General features: G+C 42.5%; 1 protein-coding gene across 1 annotated transcript in view; it reads left to right on the plus strand.

Moving 5' to 3' along the window:
- Nucleotides 1-13,955: 13,955 nt before the first annotated feature.
- Nucleotides 13,956-14,052, plus strand: part of LOC311123545 (neuropilin-2-like) — a gene marked incomplete at its 5' end in the record, with an annotated part of 11,126 nt that continues 11,029 nt past the window's right edge. Inside the window, one exon of the mRNA XM_084197789.1 lies at nucleotides 13,956-14,012. Within this exon, the coding sequence (XP_084053915.1) occupies nucleotides 13,956-14,012 (57 nt within the window). The remainder of the gene's footprint in view (nucleotides 14,013-14,052) is intronic.

Here is a 14,052-nt window from a genome sequence, read left to right on the forward strand (position 1 = left end):
TCCTCTCCCTCTCACAGCCAGACCATCCATCCGTATTATTTCTTCTTGTGTTCAGATCACAGACAGGCGATCATATTCATATAGTACAGGCATAAAGAAACAAAACACTGTAGAAAATAAGCTTTGTTTGTCCTGTCTGTCCCACCTCCCTCTCTCCCTCCCTCCCCCTCTCCCTCCCTCTCCTCATGTCGTACATATCTACAGTATCTCACAAAAGTGAGTACACTCCCTCACATTTTTGTAAATATTTGAGTATATCTTTTCATGTGACAAAACTGAAGAAATGACACTTTGCTACAATGTAAAGTAGTGAGTGTACAGCTTGTATAACAGTGTAAATTTGCTGTCCCCTCAAAATAACACAACACACAGCCATTAATGTCTAAACCGCTGGCAACAAAAGTGAGTACACCTTTAAGTGAGAGTACACAGTGGCAGAATACCTGACCACTGTGACTGACCCAAACTTAAGGAAAGCTTTGACTATGTACAGACTCAGTGAGCATAGCCTTGCTATTGAGAAAGGCCGCCGTTGGCAGACCTGGCTCTCAAGAGAAGACAGGCTATGTGCACACTGCCCACAAAATGAGGTGGAAACTGAGCTGCACTTCCTAACCTCCTGCCAAATGTATGACCATATTAGAGACACATATTTCCCTCAGATTACACAGACCCACAAAGAATTTGAAAACAAACCCAATTTTGATAAACTCCCTTATCTACTGGGTGAAAAACCACAGTGTGCCATCACAGCTGCAAGATTTGTGACCTGTTGCCACAAGAAAAGGGCAACCAGTGAAGAACAAACACCATTGTAAATACAACCCATATTTATGTTTATTTACTTTCCCATTTGTACTTTAACTATTTGCACATTGTTACAACACTGTATATAGACATAATATGACATTTGAAATGTCTTTATTCTTTTGGAACTTCTGAGTGTAATGTTTACTGTTAATATTTATTGTTTATTTCACTTTTGTTTACTATCTACTTCACTTGCTTTGGCAACGTTAACACACGTTTCCCATGAAGTTTTGTATCCATTGAGATGCTGAGCTTGTCTTGACAGTCCCCAGCACATCAGGCTCTGACCGACCGACACTGCCCTTCAGGCATGAGGCTCTCAGAGGACCACTAGACCACACACACCTCAGCCTAAAATTAGAACCTAAAACCACCACGTTTACACCTGTGTATAAAAAAAAATATATACAAATCCATGATCTGAAAAAATCAACTGGCCTCCAAGCATCCATTTAGGATTAAATCTTAACTCCTCTGTTGACCATCAGATTCACCACACTAAACCTTAGTGTGATACTTTTGACCGGAGTCCTATGGGTCCTGGTCAAAAGAAGTGCACTATACAGGGATGCCGTTTGGTACGCGGCCATGTCTCCAGCGCTAGCTAACAAAATGGCTGCATTCAGTGCTAGCTAATAGACTGAATCTGCATTGACCCTTCTATTTTATCTTTACACTGACTCTATGCTGACTCACACACTGACATTCCAGCACGCACACACACACACACACACACAGACACACACACACACACACACACACAGACACACACACTCACATACAATCATCATATACGCTGCTGCTACTCTGTTTATCATATAAAAAGTTTATAATATAAAATGTTTATCATATGTAAATGTAATATACTTTATGATGTCATAAACCCTCAAAGTTTCAGAATGGCGTGAAGATGGCAGCCATTTTGGTCAGGGAGAAGTCCAAACCAGTCTAACTGGAATGAACGGCAGTAGAGGCAGAAGCCTGATTTTACTATAATACTTTACTATTTTACTTATGGAGCAAAATAAAAATAAAAATAATAATAAAATAAGGCTGAAGTGATGATCATAAAGTGATGCAACAGAAATTCATATAATTATTGTCAACCTAAAATATTGTCATGTACTGTAATTATAAATACAATTTATGGGTTTTATACCAATTTTCTGTATAAATAGTCTCTAAAATACAGTGGCTTGCGAAAGTATCCACCCCCTTTGCCATTTTTCCTATTTTGTTGCCTTGCAACCTGGAATTAAAATTGATTTTGGGGGGGGTTGTACCATTTGATTTATCACAAATTGCCTACCAATTTGAAGATGCAAAATATTTTTTTGTGTGAAACAAACAAGAAATAAGACAAAAAAACTGAAACCCCCCCACCCCAAAGTCAATACATTGTAGAGCCACCTTTTGCAGAAATTACAGCTGCAAGTCTCTTGGGGTATGCCTCTATAAGGTTGGCACATCTAGCCACTGGGATTTTTGCCCATTCTTCAAGGCAAAACTGCTCCAGCTCCTTCAAGTTGGATGGGTTCCGCTGGTGTACAGCAATCTTTAAGTCATACCACAGATTCTCAAATGGATTGAGGTCTGGGAGTTGACTAGGCCATTCCAAGACATTTAAATGTTTCTCCTTAAACCACTCGAGTGTTACTTTAGCAGTATGCTTAGGGTCATTGTCCTGCTGGAAGGTGAACCTCCGTCCCAGTCTCAAATCTCTGGAAGACTGAAACAGGTTTCCCTCAAGAATTTCCTTGTATTTAGTGCTATCCATCTTTCCTTCAATTCTGACCAGTTTCCCAGTCCCTGCCGATGAAAAACATGGTGATGGTGTTCTCGGGGTGATGAGAGGTGTTGGGTTTGCGCCAGACATAGTGTTTTCTTTGATGGCCAAAAAGCTCAATTTTAGTCTCATCTGACCAGAGTACCTTCTTCCATATGTTTGGGGAGTCTCCCACATGCCTTTTGGCGAACACCAAACGTGTTTGCTTCTTTTTTTCTCTAAGCAATGGCTTTTTTCTGGCCACTCTTCCGTAAAGCCCAGCTCTGTGGAGTGTACGGCTTAAAGTGGTCCTATGGACAGATACTCCAATCTCCACTGCGGAGCTTTGCAGCTCCTTCAGGGTTATCTTTGGTCTCTTTGTTGCCTCTCTGATTAATGCCATCCTTGCCTGTTGCGTGAGTTTTGGTGGGTGGCCTTCTCTTGGCAAGTTTGTTGTGGTGTCATATTCTTTCAATTTTTTGATAATGGATTTAATGGTGCTCCGTGGGATGTTCAAAGTTTCAGATCTTTTTTTATAACCCAACCCTGATCTGTACTTCTCCACAACTTTGTCCATGACCTGTTTGGAGAGCTCCTTGGTCTTCATGGTGCCGCGTGCTTGGTGGTGCCCCTTGCTTAGTGGTGTTGCAGACTCTGGGGCCTTTCATAACAGGTGTATATATACTGAGATCATGTGACAGATCATGTGACACTTGGCTTGCACCCTGTGTATATCTATTGACCCTGGAACTGTCCCTGTATATAGCTACTGACCTTGTGTAAAGCTACTGACCCTGTGATCAGCTACTGACCCTGTATATAGCTACTGACCCTGTGTATAGCTACTGACCCTGTATATAGCTACTGACCCTGTATATAGCTACTGACCCTGAATATAGCTACTGACCCTGTATATAGCTACTGACCCTGTATATAGCTACTGACCCTGTGATTAGCTACTGACCCTGTATAAAGCTACTGACCCTGTGATTAGCTACTGACCCTGTATAAAGCTACTGACCCTGTATAAAGCTACTGACCCTGTGATTAGCTACTGACCCTGTATAAAGCTACTGACCCTGTGATTAGCTACTGACTCTGTGATTAGCTACTGACCCTGTATAAAGCTACTGACCTTGTGATTAGCTACTGACCCTGTGATTAGCTACTGACCCTGTATAAAGCTACTGACCCTGTGATTAGCTACTGACCCTGTATAAAGCTACTGACCCTATGATTAGCTACTGACCCTGTATAAAGCTACTGACCCTGTGATTAGCTACTGACCCTGTATAAAGCTACTGACCCTGTGATTAGCTACTGACCCTGTATAAAGCTACTGACCTTGTGATTAGCTACTGGCCCTGTGATTAGCTACTGACCCTGTGATTAGCTACTGACCCTAAATATAGCTACTGACCCTGTGATTAGCTACTGACCCTGTATATAGCTACTGACCCTGTATAAAGCTACTGACCCTGTATATAGCTACTGACCCTGTGATTAGCTACTGACCCTGTATAAAGCTACTGACCCTGTATATAGCTACTGACCCTGTGATTAGCTACTGACCCTGTATATAGCTACTGACCCTGTGATTAGCTACTGACCCTGTATAAAGCTACTGACCCTGTGATTAGCTGCTGACCCTGTGATTAGCTACTGACCCTGTATATAGCTACTGACCCTGTATAAAGCTACTGACCCTGTGATTAGCTACTGACCCTGTGATTAGCTACTGACCCTGTGATTAGCTACTTACCCTGTATAAAGCTACTGACCCTGTGATTAGCTACTGACCCTGTATAAAGCTACTGACCCTGTGATTAGCTACTGACCCTGTGATTAGCTACTTACCCTGTATAAAGCTACTGACCTTGTGATTAGCTACTGACCTTGTGATTAGCTACTGACCCTATATAAAGCTAATGACCCTGTGATTAGCTACTGACCCCGTGATTAGCTACTGACCCTGTATAAAGCTACTGACCCTGTATATAGCTACTGACCCTGTGATTAGCTTACTTTCTTTCTCGTGTTCTTCTTATTTCTATTTGTCATGTTTTACTTTACGTAATGCTATAGTACTATGGATATTGATTACTGCATTGTTGGGAAAGAGCTGGAAAGGCATTTCACTGTACTAGTCTACGTGACAATAAAAACTTGAAACTTGAAACATGGTCTTATGTTGACAATAGACTCCATTATCATGATTAGTCCTGGGAGACTGTTGAGGGCTGGTTCACGTTAGCCTGGTCCTAGATCAGTTTGTGCTGTCTGGCCTGACGGTCACCAGTTGACACCAGCACAAACTGATTAGGTGGTTAGGTTTAGGCAAGGTTAGGGTCTGGTAACTGATCTGGGAGCAGGTTAGGTCAGGGTATCTCCTAGCCTTGCCAGTACGGCGTGCTTGATTCCCTAAAGTGACACAAGAGAGATCCTTTTCAGAGTCAGTTAGTGAGAACCAGCCAGTTAGAGAGAATCATTCTGTGCCAGTCTGACACCCAGGCACCAGCCGGTTAGAGAGAATCATTCTGTGCCAGTCTTAGACCCAGGCACCAGCCGGTTAGAGAGAATCATTCTGTGCCAGTCTGACACCCAGGCACCAGCCGGTTAGAGAGAATCATTATGTGCCAGTCTGACACCCAGGCACCAGCCGGTTAGAGAGAATCATTCTGTGCCAGTCTGACACCCAGGCACCAGCCGGTTAGAGAGAATCATTCTGTGCCAGTCTTAGACCCAGGCACCAGCCGGTTAGAGAGAATCATTCTGTGCCAGTCTGACACCCAGGCACCAGCCGGTTAGTGAGAATCATTCTGTGCCAGTCTTAGACCCAGGCACCAGCCGGTTAGAGAGAATCATTCTGTGCCAGTCTGACACCCAGGCACCAGCCGGTTAGAGAGAATCATTCTGTGCCAGTCTGACACCCAGGCACCAGCCGGTTAGTGAGAATCATTCTGTGCCAGTCTGACACCCAGGCACCAGCCGGTTAGAGAGAATCATTCTGTGCCAGTCTGACACCCAGGCACCAGCCTGTCAGAGAGAATCATTCTGTGCCAGTCTGACACCCAGGCACCAGCTCAGAGTTTTGGGGGAAGTAAAGCAGGAGTTGAAATGGAATAAATGCTGACTAAGTGATAAGTGATAATAAGTGCTGACTCTGACATGAAAAGAGAAGAGAATAATGCCTCTCAGCTATTCCCTATATGCCTCTATACTACTTTAACTGTAATATGCCTCTATACTACTTTAACTGTAATATGCCTCTATAATACTTTAACTGTAATATGCCTCTATAATACTTTAACTGTAATATGCCTCTATAATACTTTAACTGTAATATGCCTCTATAATACTTTAACTGTAATATGCCTCTATAATACTTTAACTGTAATATGCCTCTATAATACTTTAACTGTAATATGCCTCTATAATACTTTAACTGTAATATGCCTCTATAATACTTTAACTGTAATATGCCTCTATAATACTTTAACTGTAATATGCCTCTATAATACTTTAACTGTAATATGCCTCTATAATACTTTAACTGTAATATGCCTCTATAATACTTTAACTGTAATATGCCTCTATAATACTTTAACTGTAATATGCCTCTATAATACTTTAACTGTAATATGCCTCTATAATACTTTAACTGTAATATGCCTCTATAATACTTTAACTGTAATATGCCTCTATAATGCTTTAACTGTAATATGCCTCTATAATACTTTAACTGTAATATGCCTCTATAATACTTTAACACTAATATGCCTCTATAATACTTTAACTGTAATATACCTCTATAATACTTTAACACTAATATGCCTCTATAATACTTTAACTGTATTATGCCTCTATAATACTTTAACTGTAATATGCCTCTATAATACTTTAACTGTAATATGCCTCTATAATACTTTAACTGTAATATGCCTCTATAATACTTTAACTGTAATATGCCTCTATAATACTTTAACTGTAATATGCCTCTATAATACTTTAACTGTAATATGCCTCTATACTACTTTAACTGTAATATGCCTCTATACTACTTTAACTGTAATATGCCTCTATAATACTTTAACTGTAATATGCCTCTATAATACTTTAACTGTAATATGCCTCTATAATACTTTAACTGTAATATGCCTCTATAATACTTTAACTGTAATATGCCTCTATAATACTTTAACTGTAATATGCCTCTATAATACGTTAACTGTAATATGCCTCTATAATACTTTAACTGTAATATGCCTCTATAATACTTTAACTGTAATATGCCTCTATAATACTTTAACTGTAATATGCCTCTATAATACTTTAACTGTAATATGCCTCTATACTACTTTAACTGTAATATGCCTCTATAATACTTTAACTGTAATATGCCTCTATAATACTTTAACTGTAATATGCCTCTATAATACTTTAACTGTAATATGCCTCTATAATACTTTAACTGTAATATGCCTCTATAATACTTTAACTGTAATATGCCTCTATAATACTTTAACTGTAATATGCCTCTATAATACTTTAACTGTAATATGCCTCTATAATACTTTAACTGTAATATGCCTCTATAATACTTTAACTGTAATATGCCTCTATAATACTTTAACTGTAATATGCCTCTGGCCTACCCGGGTTTCTCCCCCCCCCCCCTCTTTCCCTTACTTCCCCCCTCCCCTCTTTTTCCCTCTCTTTCCGTCTCTTCCCTCTCTTCTCCGCTCCCCTCTCTTTCCCCCTCTTTCCCTTAATTCCCCCCTCCCCTCTTTTAACCTCTCTTCCCCCCCTCTCTTTCCCCTCTCTTCCCCCCTCCCCTCTCTTCACCTCTCCCCTCTTTTAACCTCTCTTCCCCCCTCTCTTACCCCCTCTTCCCCGCTCCCCTCTCTTCCCCCCCTACCCCCTCAACCTCTCTTCCCCCCTCCTTCTCTTTCCCCCTCAACCGCTCCCCCCCTCTCTTTCCCCACTCCCCTCTCATCCCCCCTCTTCCCCGCTCCCCTCTCTTACCCCCCCTACCCCCTCAACCTCTCTTCCAACCTCTTCCCCCCTCTTCCCCTCTCCCCCCCTCTCTTTCCTCTCCTCCCAGACGATTAGGGCTGAGTAATGCTCTAGCAGCTATCCTCCTGGGACACCCTCTCTGCCTGTGATTACTACATTACCCAGAGGCCTTAGGGTGATCACTCACTGTCCAATAGGACCACAGGCCTCTCAGGCTGTGTAGTAGTGGTCATGGTCTTTTCTATTTACATTTTTACATTGTAGTCATTTAGCAGACGCTCTTATCCAGAGCCACATACAGTTAGTGAATGCATACATGTTTTTTTTGTTTTTTTTCCATGCCCTGCCCCCCGTGGGAATCGAACCCACATCCCTACCTTTGGATCCTGTCTTTTATAGTCCGTGTAACAAGGTGGAAACTCTCTGGAAGCTTTTTGAAGGCTTACCAAGGGCTCTATTTGGGGGATATTTAAGAACAACCAAAAGCTGGTCTTAGAGGTGACGGGGGTTGGTTATCACAATTACGTCATTTAGCAGACGCTCTTATCCAGAGCGACTTACAGTTAGCGAATGCATACATTTTTCATACCGGCCCCCCGTGGGAAACGAACCCACAACCCTGGCGTTGCAAGCGCCATGCTCTACCAACTGAGCTACAGGGGACTAGCAGTTATGGCATTGATTTTGACAGTGGAAGCACTGACAAAATCCAGCCGTGACACACAATGCCTATAACTAAATTGAAGAAGAGAGATGTGCTTTTTGTGCCCGTAAACCTCGTATTTAGAAACATTAAAAAAAAAAACTAATGTTTTTTCCCATTTCGTTTCATTTGATTAAAAACCATAGCCTCACTTCCTCTCAATGAAGGCTGTTTTTTTTGGGTCCTGCCAAGTAGTCAAGACTATCGATACAGGGTTTAGCTCGTGAGAAAAACCTCTCCATGAACCGAGACTAATGCCCATCGTGGAACCAGAGATGAGTTGATCCAGTGACCATCGTGTTTAGGAACATTATAGTTATTGTCCTGTAACAGCTTGAAAGATGGTGCTGACAGACATGGCAGCTGTATCATTTAAACCCCTGATGTCCTCATCTCACAGTACAGTACCATTTAAACCCCTGATGTCCTCATCTCACAGTACAGTACCATTTAATCCCCTGATGTCCTCATCTCACAGTACAGTACCATTTAATCCCCTGATGTCCTCATCTCACAGTACAGTACCATTTAATCCCCTGATGTCCTCATCTCACAGTACAGTACCATTTAATCCCCTGATGTCCTCATCTCACAGTACAGTACCATTTAAACCCCTGATGTCCTCATCTCACAGTACAGTACCATTTAAACCCCTGATGTCCTCATCTCACAGTACAGTACCATTTAAACCCCTGATGTCCTCATCTCACAGCACAGTACAGTACCATTTAATCCCCTGATGTCCTCATCTCACAGTACAGTACCATTTAATCCCCTGATGTCCTCATCTCACAGTACAGTACCATTTAAACCCCTGATGTCCTCATCTCACAGTACAGTACCATTTAAACCCCTGATGTCCTCATCTCACAGCACAGTACCATTTAATCCCCTGATGTCCTCATCTCACAGCACAGTATAGTACCAATTAAACCCCTGATGTCCTCATCTCACAGTACAGTACCATTTAAACCCCTGATGTCCTCATCTCACAGCACAGTACCATTTAATCCCCTGATGTCCTCATCTCACAGTACAGTACCATTTAAACCCCCGATGTCCTCATCTCACAGTACAGTACCATTTAATCCCCTGATGTCCTCATCTCACAGTACAGTACCATTTAAACCCCTGATGTCCTCATCTCACAGTACAGTACCATTTAATCCCCTGATGTCCTCATCTCACAGTACAGTACCATTTAATCCCCTGATGTCCTCATCTCACAGTACAGTACCATTTAAACCCCTGATGTCCTCATCTCACAGTACAGTACCATTTAATCCCCTGATGTCCTCATCTCACAGCACAGTACCATTTAATCCCCTGATGTCCTCATCTCACAGTACAGTACAGTACCATTTAATCCCCTGATGTCCTCATCTCACAGCACAGTACAGTAACATTTAAACCCCTGATGTCCTCATCTCACAGTACAGTACCATTTAATCCCCTGATGTCCTCATCTCACAGTACAGTACCATTTAATCCCCTGATGTCCTCATCTCACAGTACAGTACCATGTAATCCCCTAATGTCCTCATCTCACAGTACAGTACCATTTAATCCCCTGATGTCCTCATCTCACAGTACAGTACCATTTAATCCCCTGATGTCCTCATCTCACAGTACAGTACCATTTAAACCCCTGATGTCCTCATCTCACAGTACAGTACCGTTTAATCCCCTGATGTCCTCATCTCACAGTACAGTGCAATTTAATCCCCTGATGTCCTCATCTCACAGTACAGCACAGTACCATTTAATCCCCTGATGTCCTCATCTCACAGCACAGTACCATTTAATCCCCTGATGTCCTCATCTCACAGTACAGTACAGTACCATTTAATCCCCTGATGTCCTCATCTCACAGCACAGTACCATTTAATCCCCTGATGTCCTCATCTCACAGTACAGCACAGTACCATTTAATCCCCTGATGTCCTCATCTCACAGCACAGTACCATTTAATTCCCTGATGTCCTCATCTCACAGTACAGTACCATTTAATCCCCTGATGTCCTCATCTCACAGTACAGTACCATTTAAACCCCTGATGTCCTCATCTCACAGCACAGTACAGTACCATTTAATCCCCTGATGTCCTCATCTCACAGCACAGTACAGTAACATTTAAACCCCTGATGTCCTCATCTCACAGTACAGTACCATTTAATCCCCTGATGTCCTCATCTCACAGCACAGTACAGTAACATTTAAACCCCTGATGTCCTCATCTCACAGTACAGTACCATTTAATCCCCTGATGTCCTCATCTCACAGTACAGTACCATTTAATCCCCTGATGTCCTCATCTCACAGTACAGTACCATGTAATCCCCTAATGTCCTCATCTCACAGTACAGTACCATTTAATCCCCTGATGTCCTCATCTCACAGTACAGTACCATTTAATCCCCTGATGTCCTCATCTCACAGTACAGTACCATTTAAACCCCTGATGTCCTCATCTCACAGTACAGTACCGTTTAATCCCCTGATGTCCTCATCTCACAGTACAGTACCATTTAATCCCCTGATGTCCTCATCTCACAGTACAGTACCATTTAAACCCCTGATGTCCTCATCTCACAGTACAGTACCATTTAATCCCCTGATGTCCTCATCTCACAGCACAGTACCATTTAATCCCCTGATGTCCTCATCTCACAGTACAGCACAGTACCATTTAATCCCCTGATGTCCTCATCTCACAGCACAGTACCATTTAATTCCCTGATGTCCTCATCTCACAGTACAGTACCATTTAATCCCCTGATGTCCTCATCTCACAGTACAGTACCATTTAAACCCCCGATGTCCTCATCTCACAGTACAGTACCATTTAATCCCCTGATGTCCTCATCTCACAGTACAGTACCATTTAAACCCCTGATGTCCTCATCTCACAGTACAGTACCATTTAAACCCCTGATGTCCTCATCTCACAGTACAGTACCATTTAATCCCCTGATGTCCTCATCTCACAGCACAGTTCCATTTAATCCCCTGATGTCCTCATCTCACAGTACAGTACAGTACCATTTAATCCCCTGATGTCCTCATCTCACAGCACAGTACAGTAACATTTAAACCCCTGATGTCCTCATCTCACAGTACAGTACCATTTAATCCCCTGATGTCCTCATCTCACAGTACAGTACCATTTAATCCCCTGATGTCCTCATCTCACAGTACAGTACCATGTAATCCCCTAATGTCCTCATCTCACAGTACAGTACCATTTAATCCCCTGATGTCCTCATCTCACAGTACAGTACCATTTAATCCCCTGATGTCCTCATCTCACAGTACAGTACCATTTAAACCCCTGATGTCCTCATCTCACAGTACAGTACCGTTTAATCCCCTGATGTCCTCATCTCACAGTACAGTACCATTTAATCCCCTGATGTCCTCATCTCACAGTACAGTACCATTTAATCCCCTGATGTCCTCATCTCACAGTACAGTACCATTTAATCCCCTGATGTCCTCATCTCACAGTACAGTACCATTTAAACCCCTGATATCCTCATCTCACAGCACAGTACCATTTAATCCCCTGATGTCCTCATCTCACAGCACAGTATAGTACCATTTAAACCCCTGATGTCCTCATCTCACAGTACAGTACCATTTAATCCCCTGATGTCCTCATCTCACAGCACAGTACAGTACCATTTAATCCCCTGATGTCCTCATCTCACAGTACAGTACCATTTAATCCCCTGATGTCCTCATCTCACAGCACAGTACCATTTAATCCCCTGATGTCCTCATCTCACAGTACAGTACCATTTAATCCCCTTATGTACATCTAAAGATGGCGCCGACAGACATGGCAGCTCTGCTTCTAGCTCCTAAGCAACAGACATGGCAGCTCTGCTTGTTGCTCCTAAGCAACAGACATGGCAGCTCTGCTTCTAGCTCCTAAGCAACTTTGCAGTATTTTGTTTTTTGGGGTGTTATTTCTTACATTATTAGCCCAGAATTGTTTTTGTGTTATTATATACAGCCAGAAATAACTTTTGGATATAAGAGCGACGTTAACTCACCAGCATTTTTTTTTACATAAAAAAAATATATATATTTCACCTTTATTTAACATGGGTTTAACAGTTGAGAACAAGTTCTCATTTACAACTGCGACCTGGCCAAGATAAAGCAAAGCAGTGTGATAAAAAAAACAACAACACAGAGTTACATATGGGGTAAACAAAACATACAGTCAATAACACAATAGAAAAATAGAAAATCTATATACAATGTGTGCAAATGTAGTAAATTATGGAGGTAAGGCCATAGTGCAAAAATAATTACAATTTAGTATTAACACTGGAGTGATAGACGTGCAGAAGGTGATGTGCAAATAGAGATACTGGGGTGCAAATGAGCAAAATAAATAACAATATGGGGATGAGGTAGATGGGTGGGCTAATTACAGATGGGCTGTGTACAGGTGCAGTGATCGGTAAGCTGCTCTGACAACTGATGCTTAAAGTTAGTGAGGGAGATAAGAGTTTCCAGCTTCAGAGATTATTGCAGTTCGTTTCAGTCATTGGCAGCAAAGAACTGGAAGGAATGGCGGCCAAAGGAGGTGTTGGCTTTGGGGATGACCAGTGAGATATACCTGCTGGAGCACATACTACAGGTGGGTGTTGCTATGGTGACCAATGAGCTAAGATAAGGTGGGGATTTGCCTAGCAGTGATTTATAGATGACCTGGAGCCAGTGGGTTTAGTGACGAATATGTTGTGAGGGCCAGCCAACAAGAGCGTACAGGTCACAGTGGTGGGTAGTGTATGGGGCTTTGGTGACAAAACGGATGGCACTGTGATAGACTACACCCAATTTGCTGAGTAGAGTGTTGGAGGCTATTTTGTAAATGACATTGCCGAAGTCAAGGATCGGTAGGGTAGTCAGTTTTACGAGGGCATGTTTGGCAGCATGAGTGAAGGAGGCTTTGTTGCGAAATAAGAAGCCAATTCTATATTTAACTTTGGATTGGAGATGCTTAATGTGAGTCTGGAAGGAGAGTTTACGGTCTAACCAGACACCTAGGTATTTGTAGTTGTCCACATATTCTAAGTCAGACCCGCCGAGAGTAGTGATTCTAGTCAGGGGCGGGCGGGTGCAAGCAGCGTTCGATTGAAGAGCATGCATTTAGTTTTACTAGCGTTTAAGAGCAGTTGGAGGCTACGGAAGGAGTGTTGTATGGCATTGAAGCTCATTTGGAGGTTTGTTAACACAGTGTCCAATGAAGGGCCAGACAAAATGGTGTCGTCTGCGTAGAGGTGGATCTGAGAGTACCATAGAGTATAATTGATATATACAGAGAATAGAGTTGGCCCGAGAATTGAACCCTGTGGCACCCCCACAGAGACTGCCAGAGGTCCAGACAACAGGCCCTCCGATTTGACACATTGAACTCTGTCTGAGAAGTAGTTGGTGAACCAGGCGAGGCAGTCATTTGAGAAACCAAGGCTATTTAGTCTGCCAATAAGAATGCGGTGATTGACAGAGTTGAAAGCCTTGGCCAGATTGATGAAGACGGCTGCACAGTATTGTCTTTTATCGATCAGGAATACAACTTTCCTGAATTGGATCCTTTGTTCGTTCCCACCGGGCAATTGGACTGATTCCAGAGGCTGATCCAAAATGCCGCCGGCGGAGAAGAAGAGGTATTTGGAGTGGACTTCTAGTCCAACTCAGGAGGTGTGCACACCATCCACCGCTTCCGAGTATATTACTCGCT

The sequence above is a fragment of the Coregonus lavaretus genome (genome assembly GCF_964263955.1).
Source record: "Coregonus lavaretus genome assembly, contig: HAP1_SCAFFOLD_6275, whole genome shotgun sequence".
In the NCBI taxonomy this organism is placed as follows: domain Eukaryota; kingdom Metazoa; phylum Chordata; class Actinopteri; order Salmoniformes; family Salmonidae; genus Coregonus; species Coregonus lavaretus.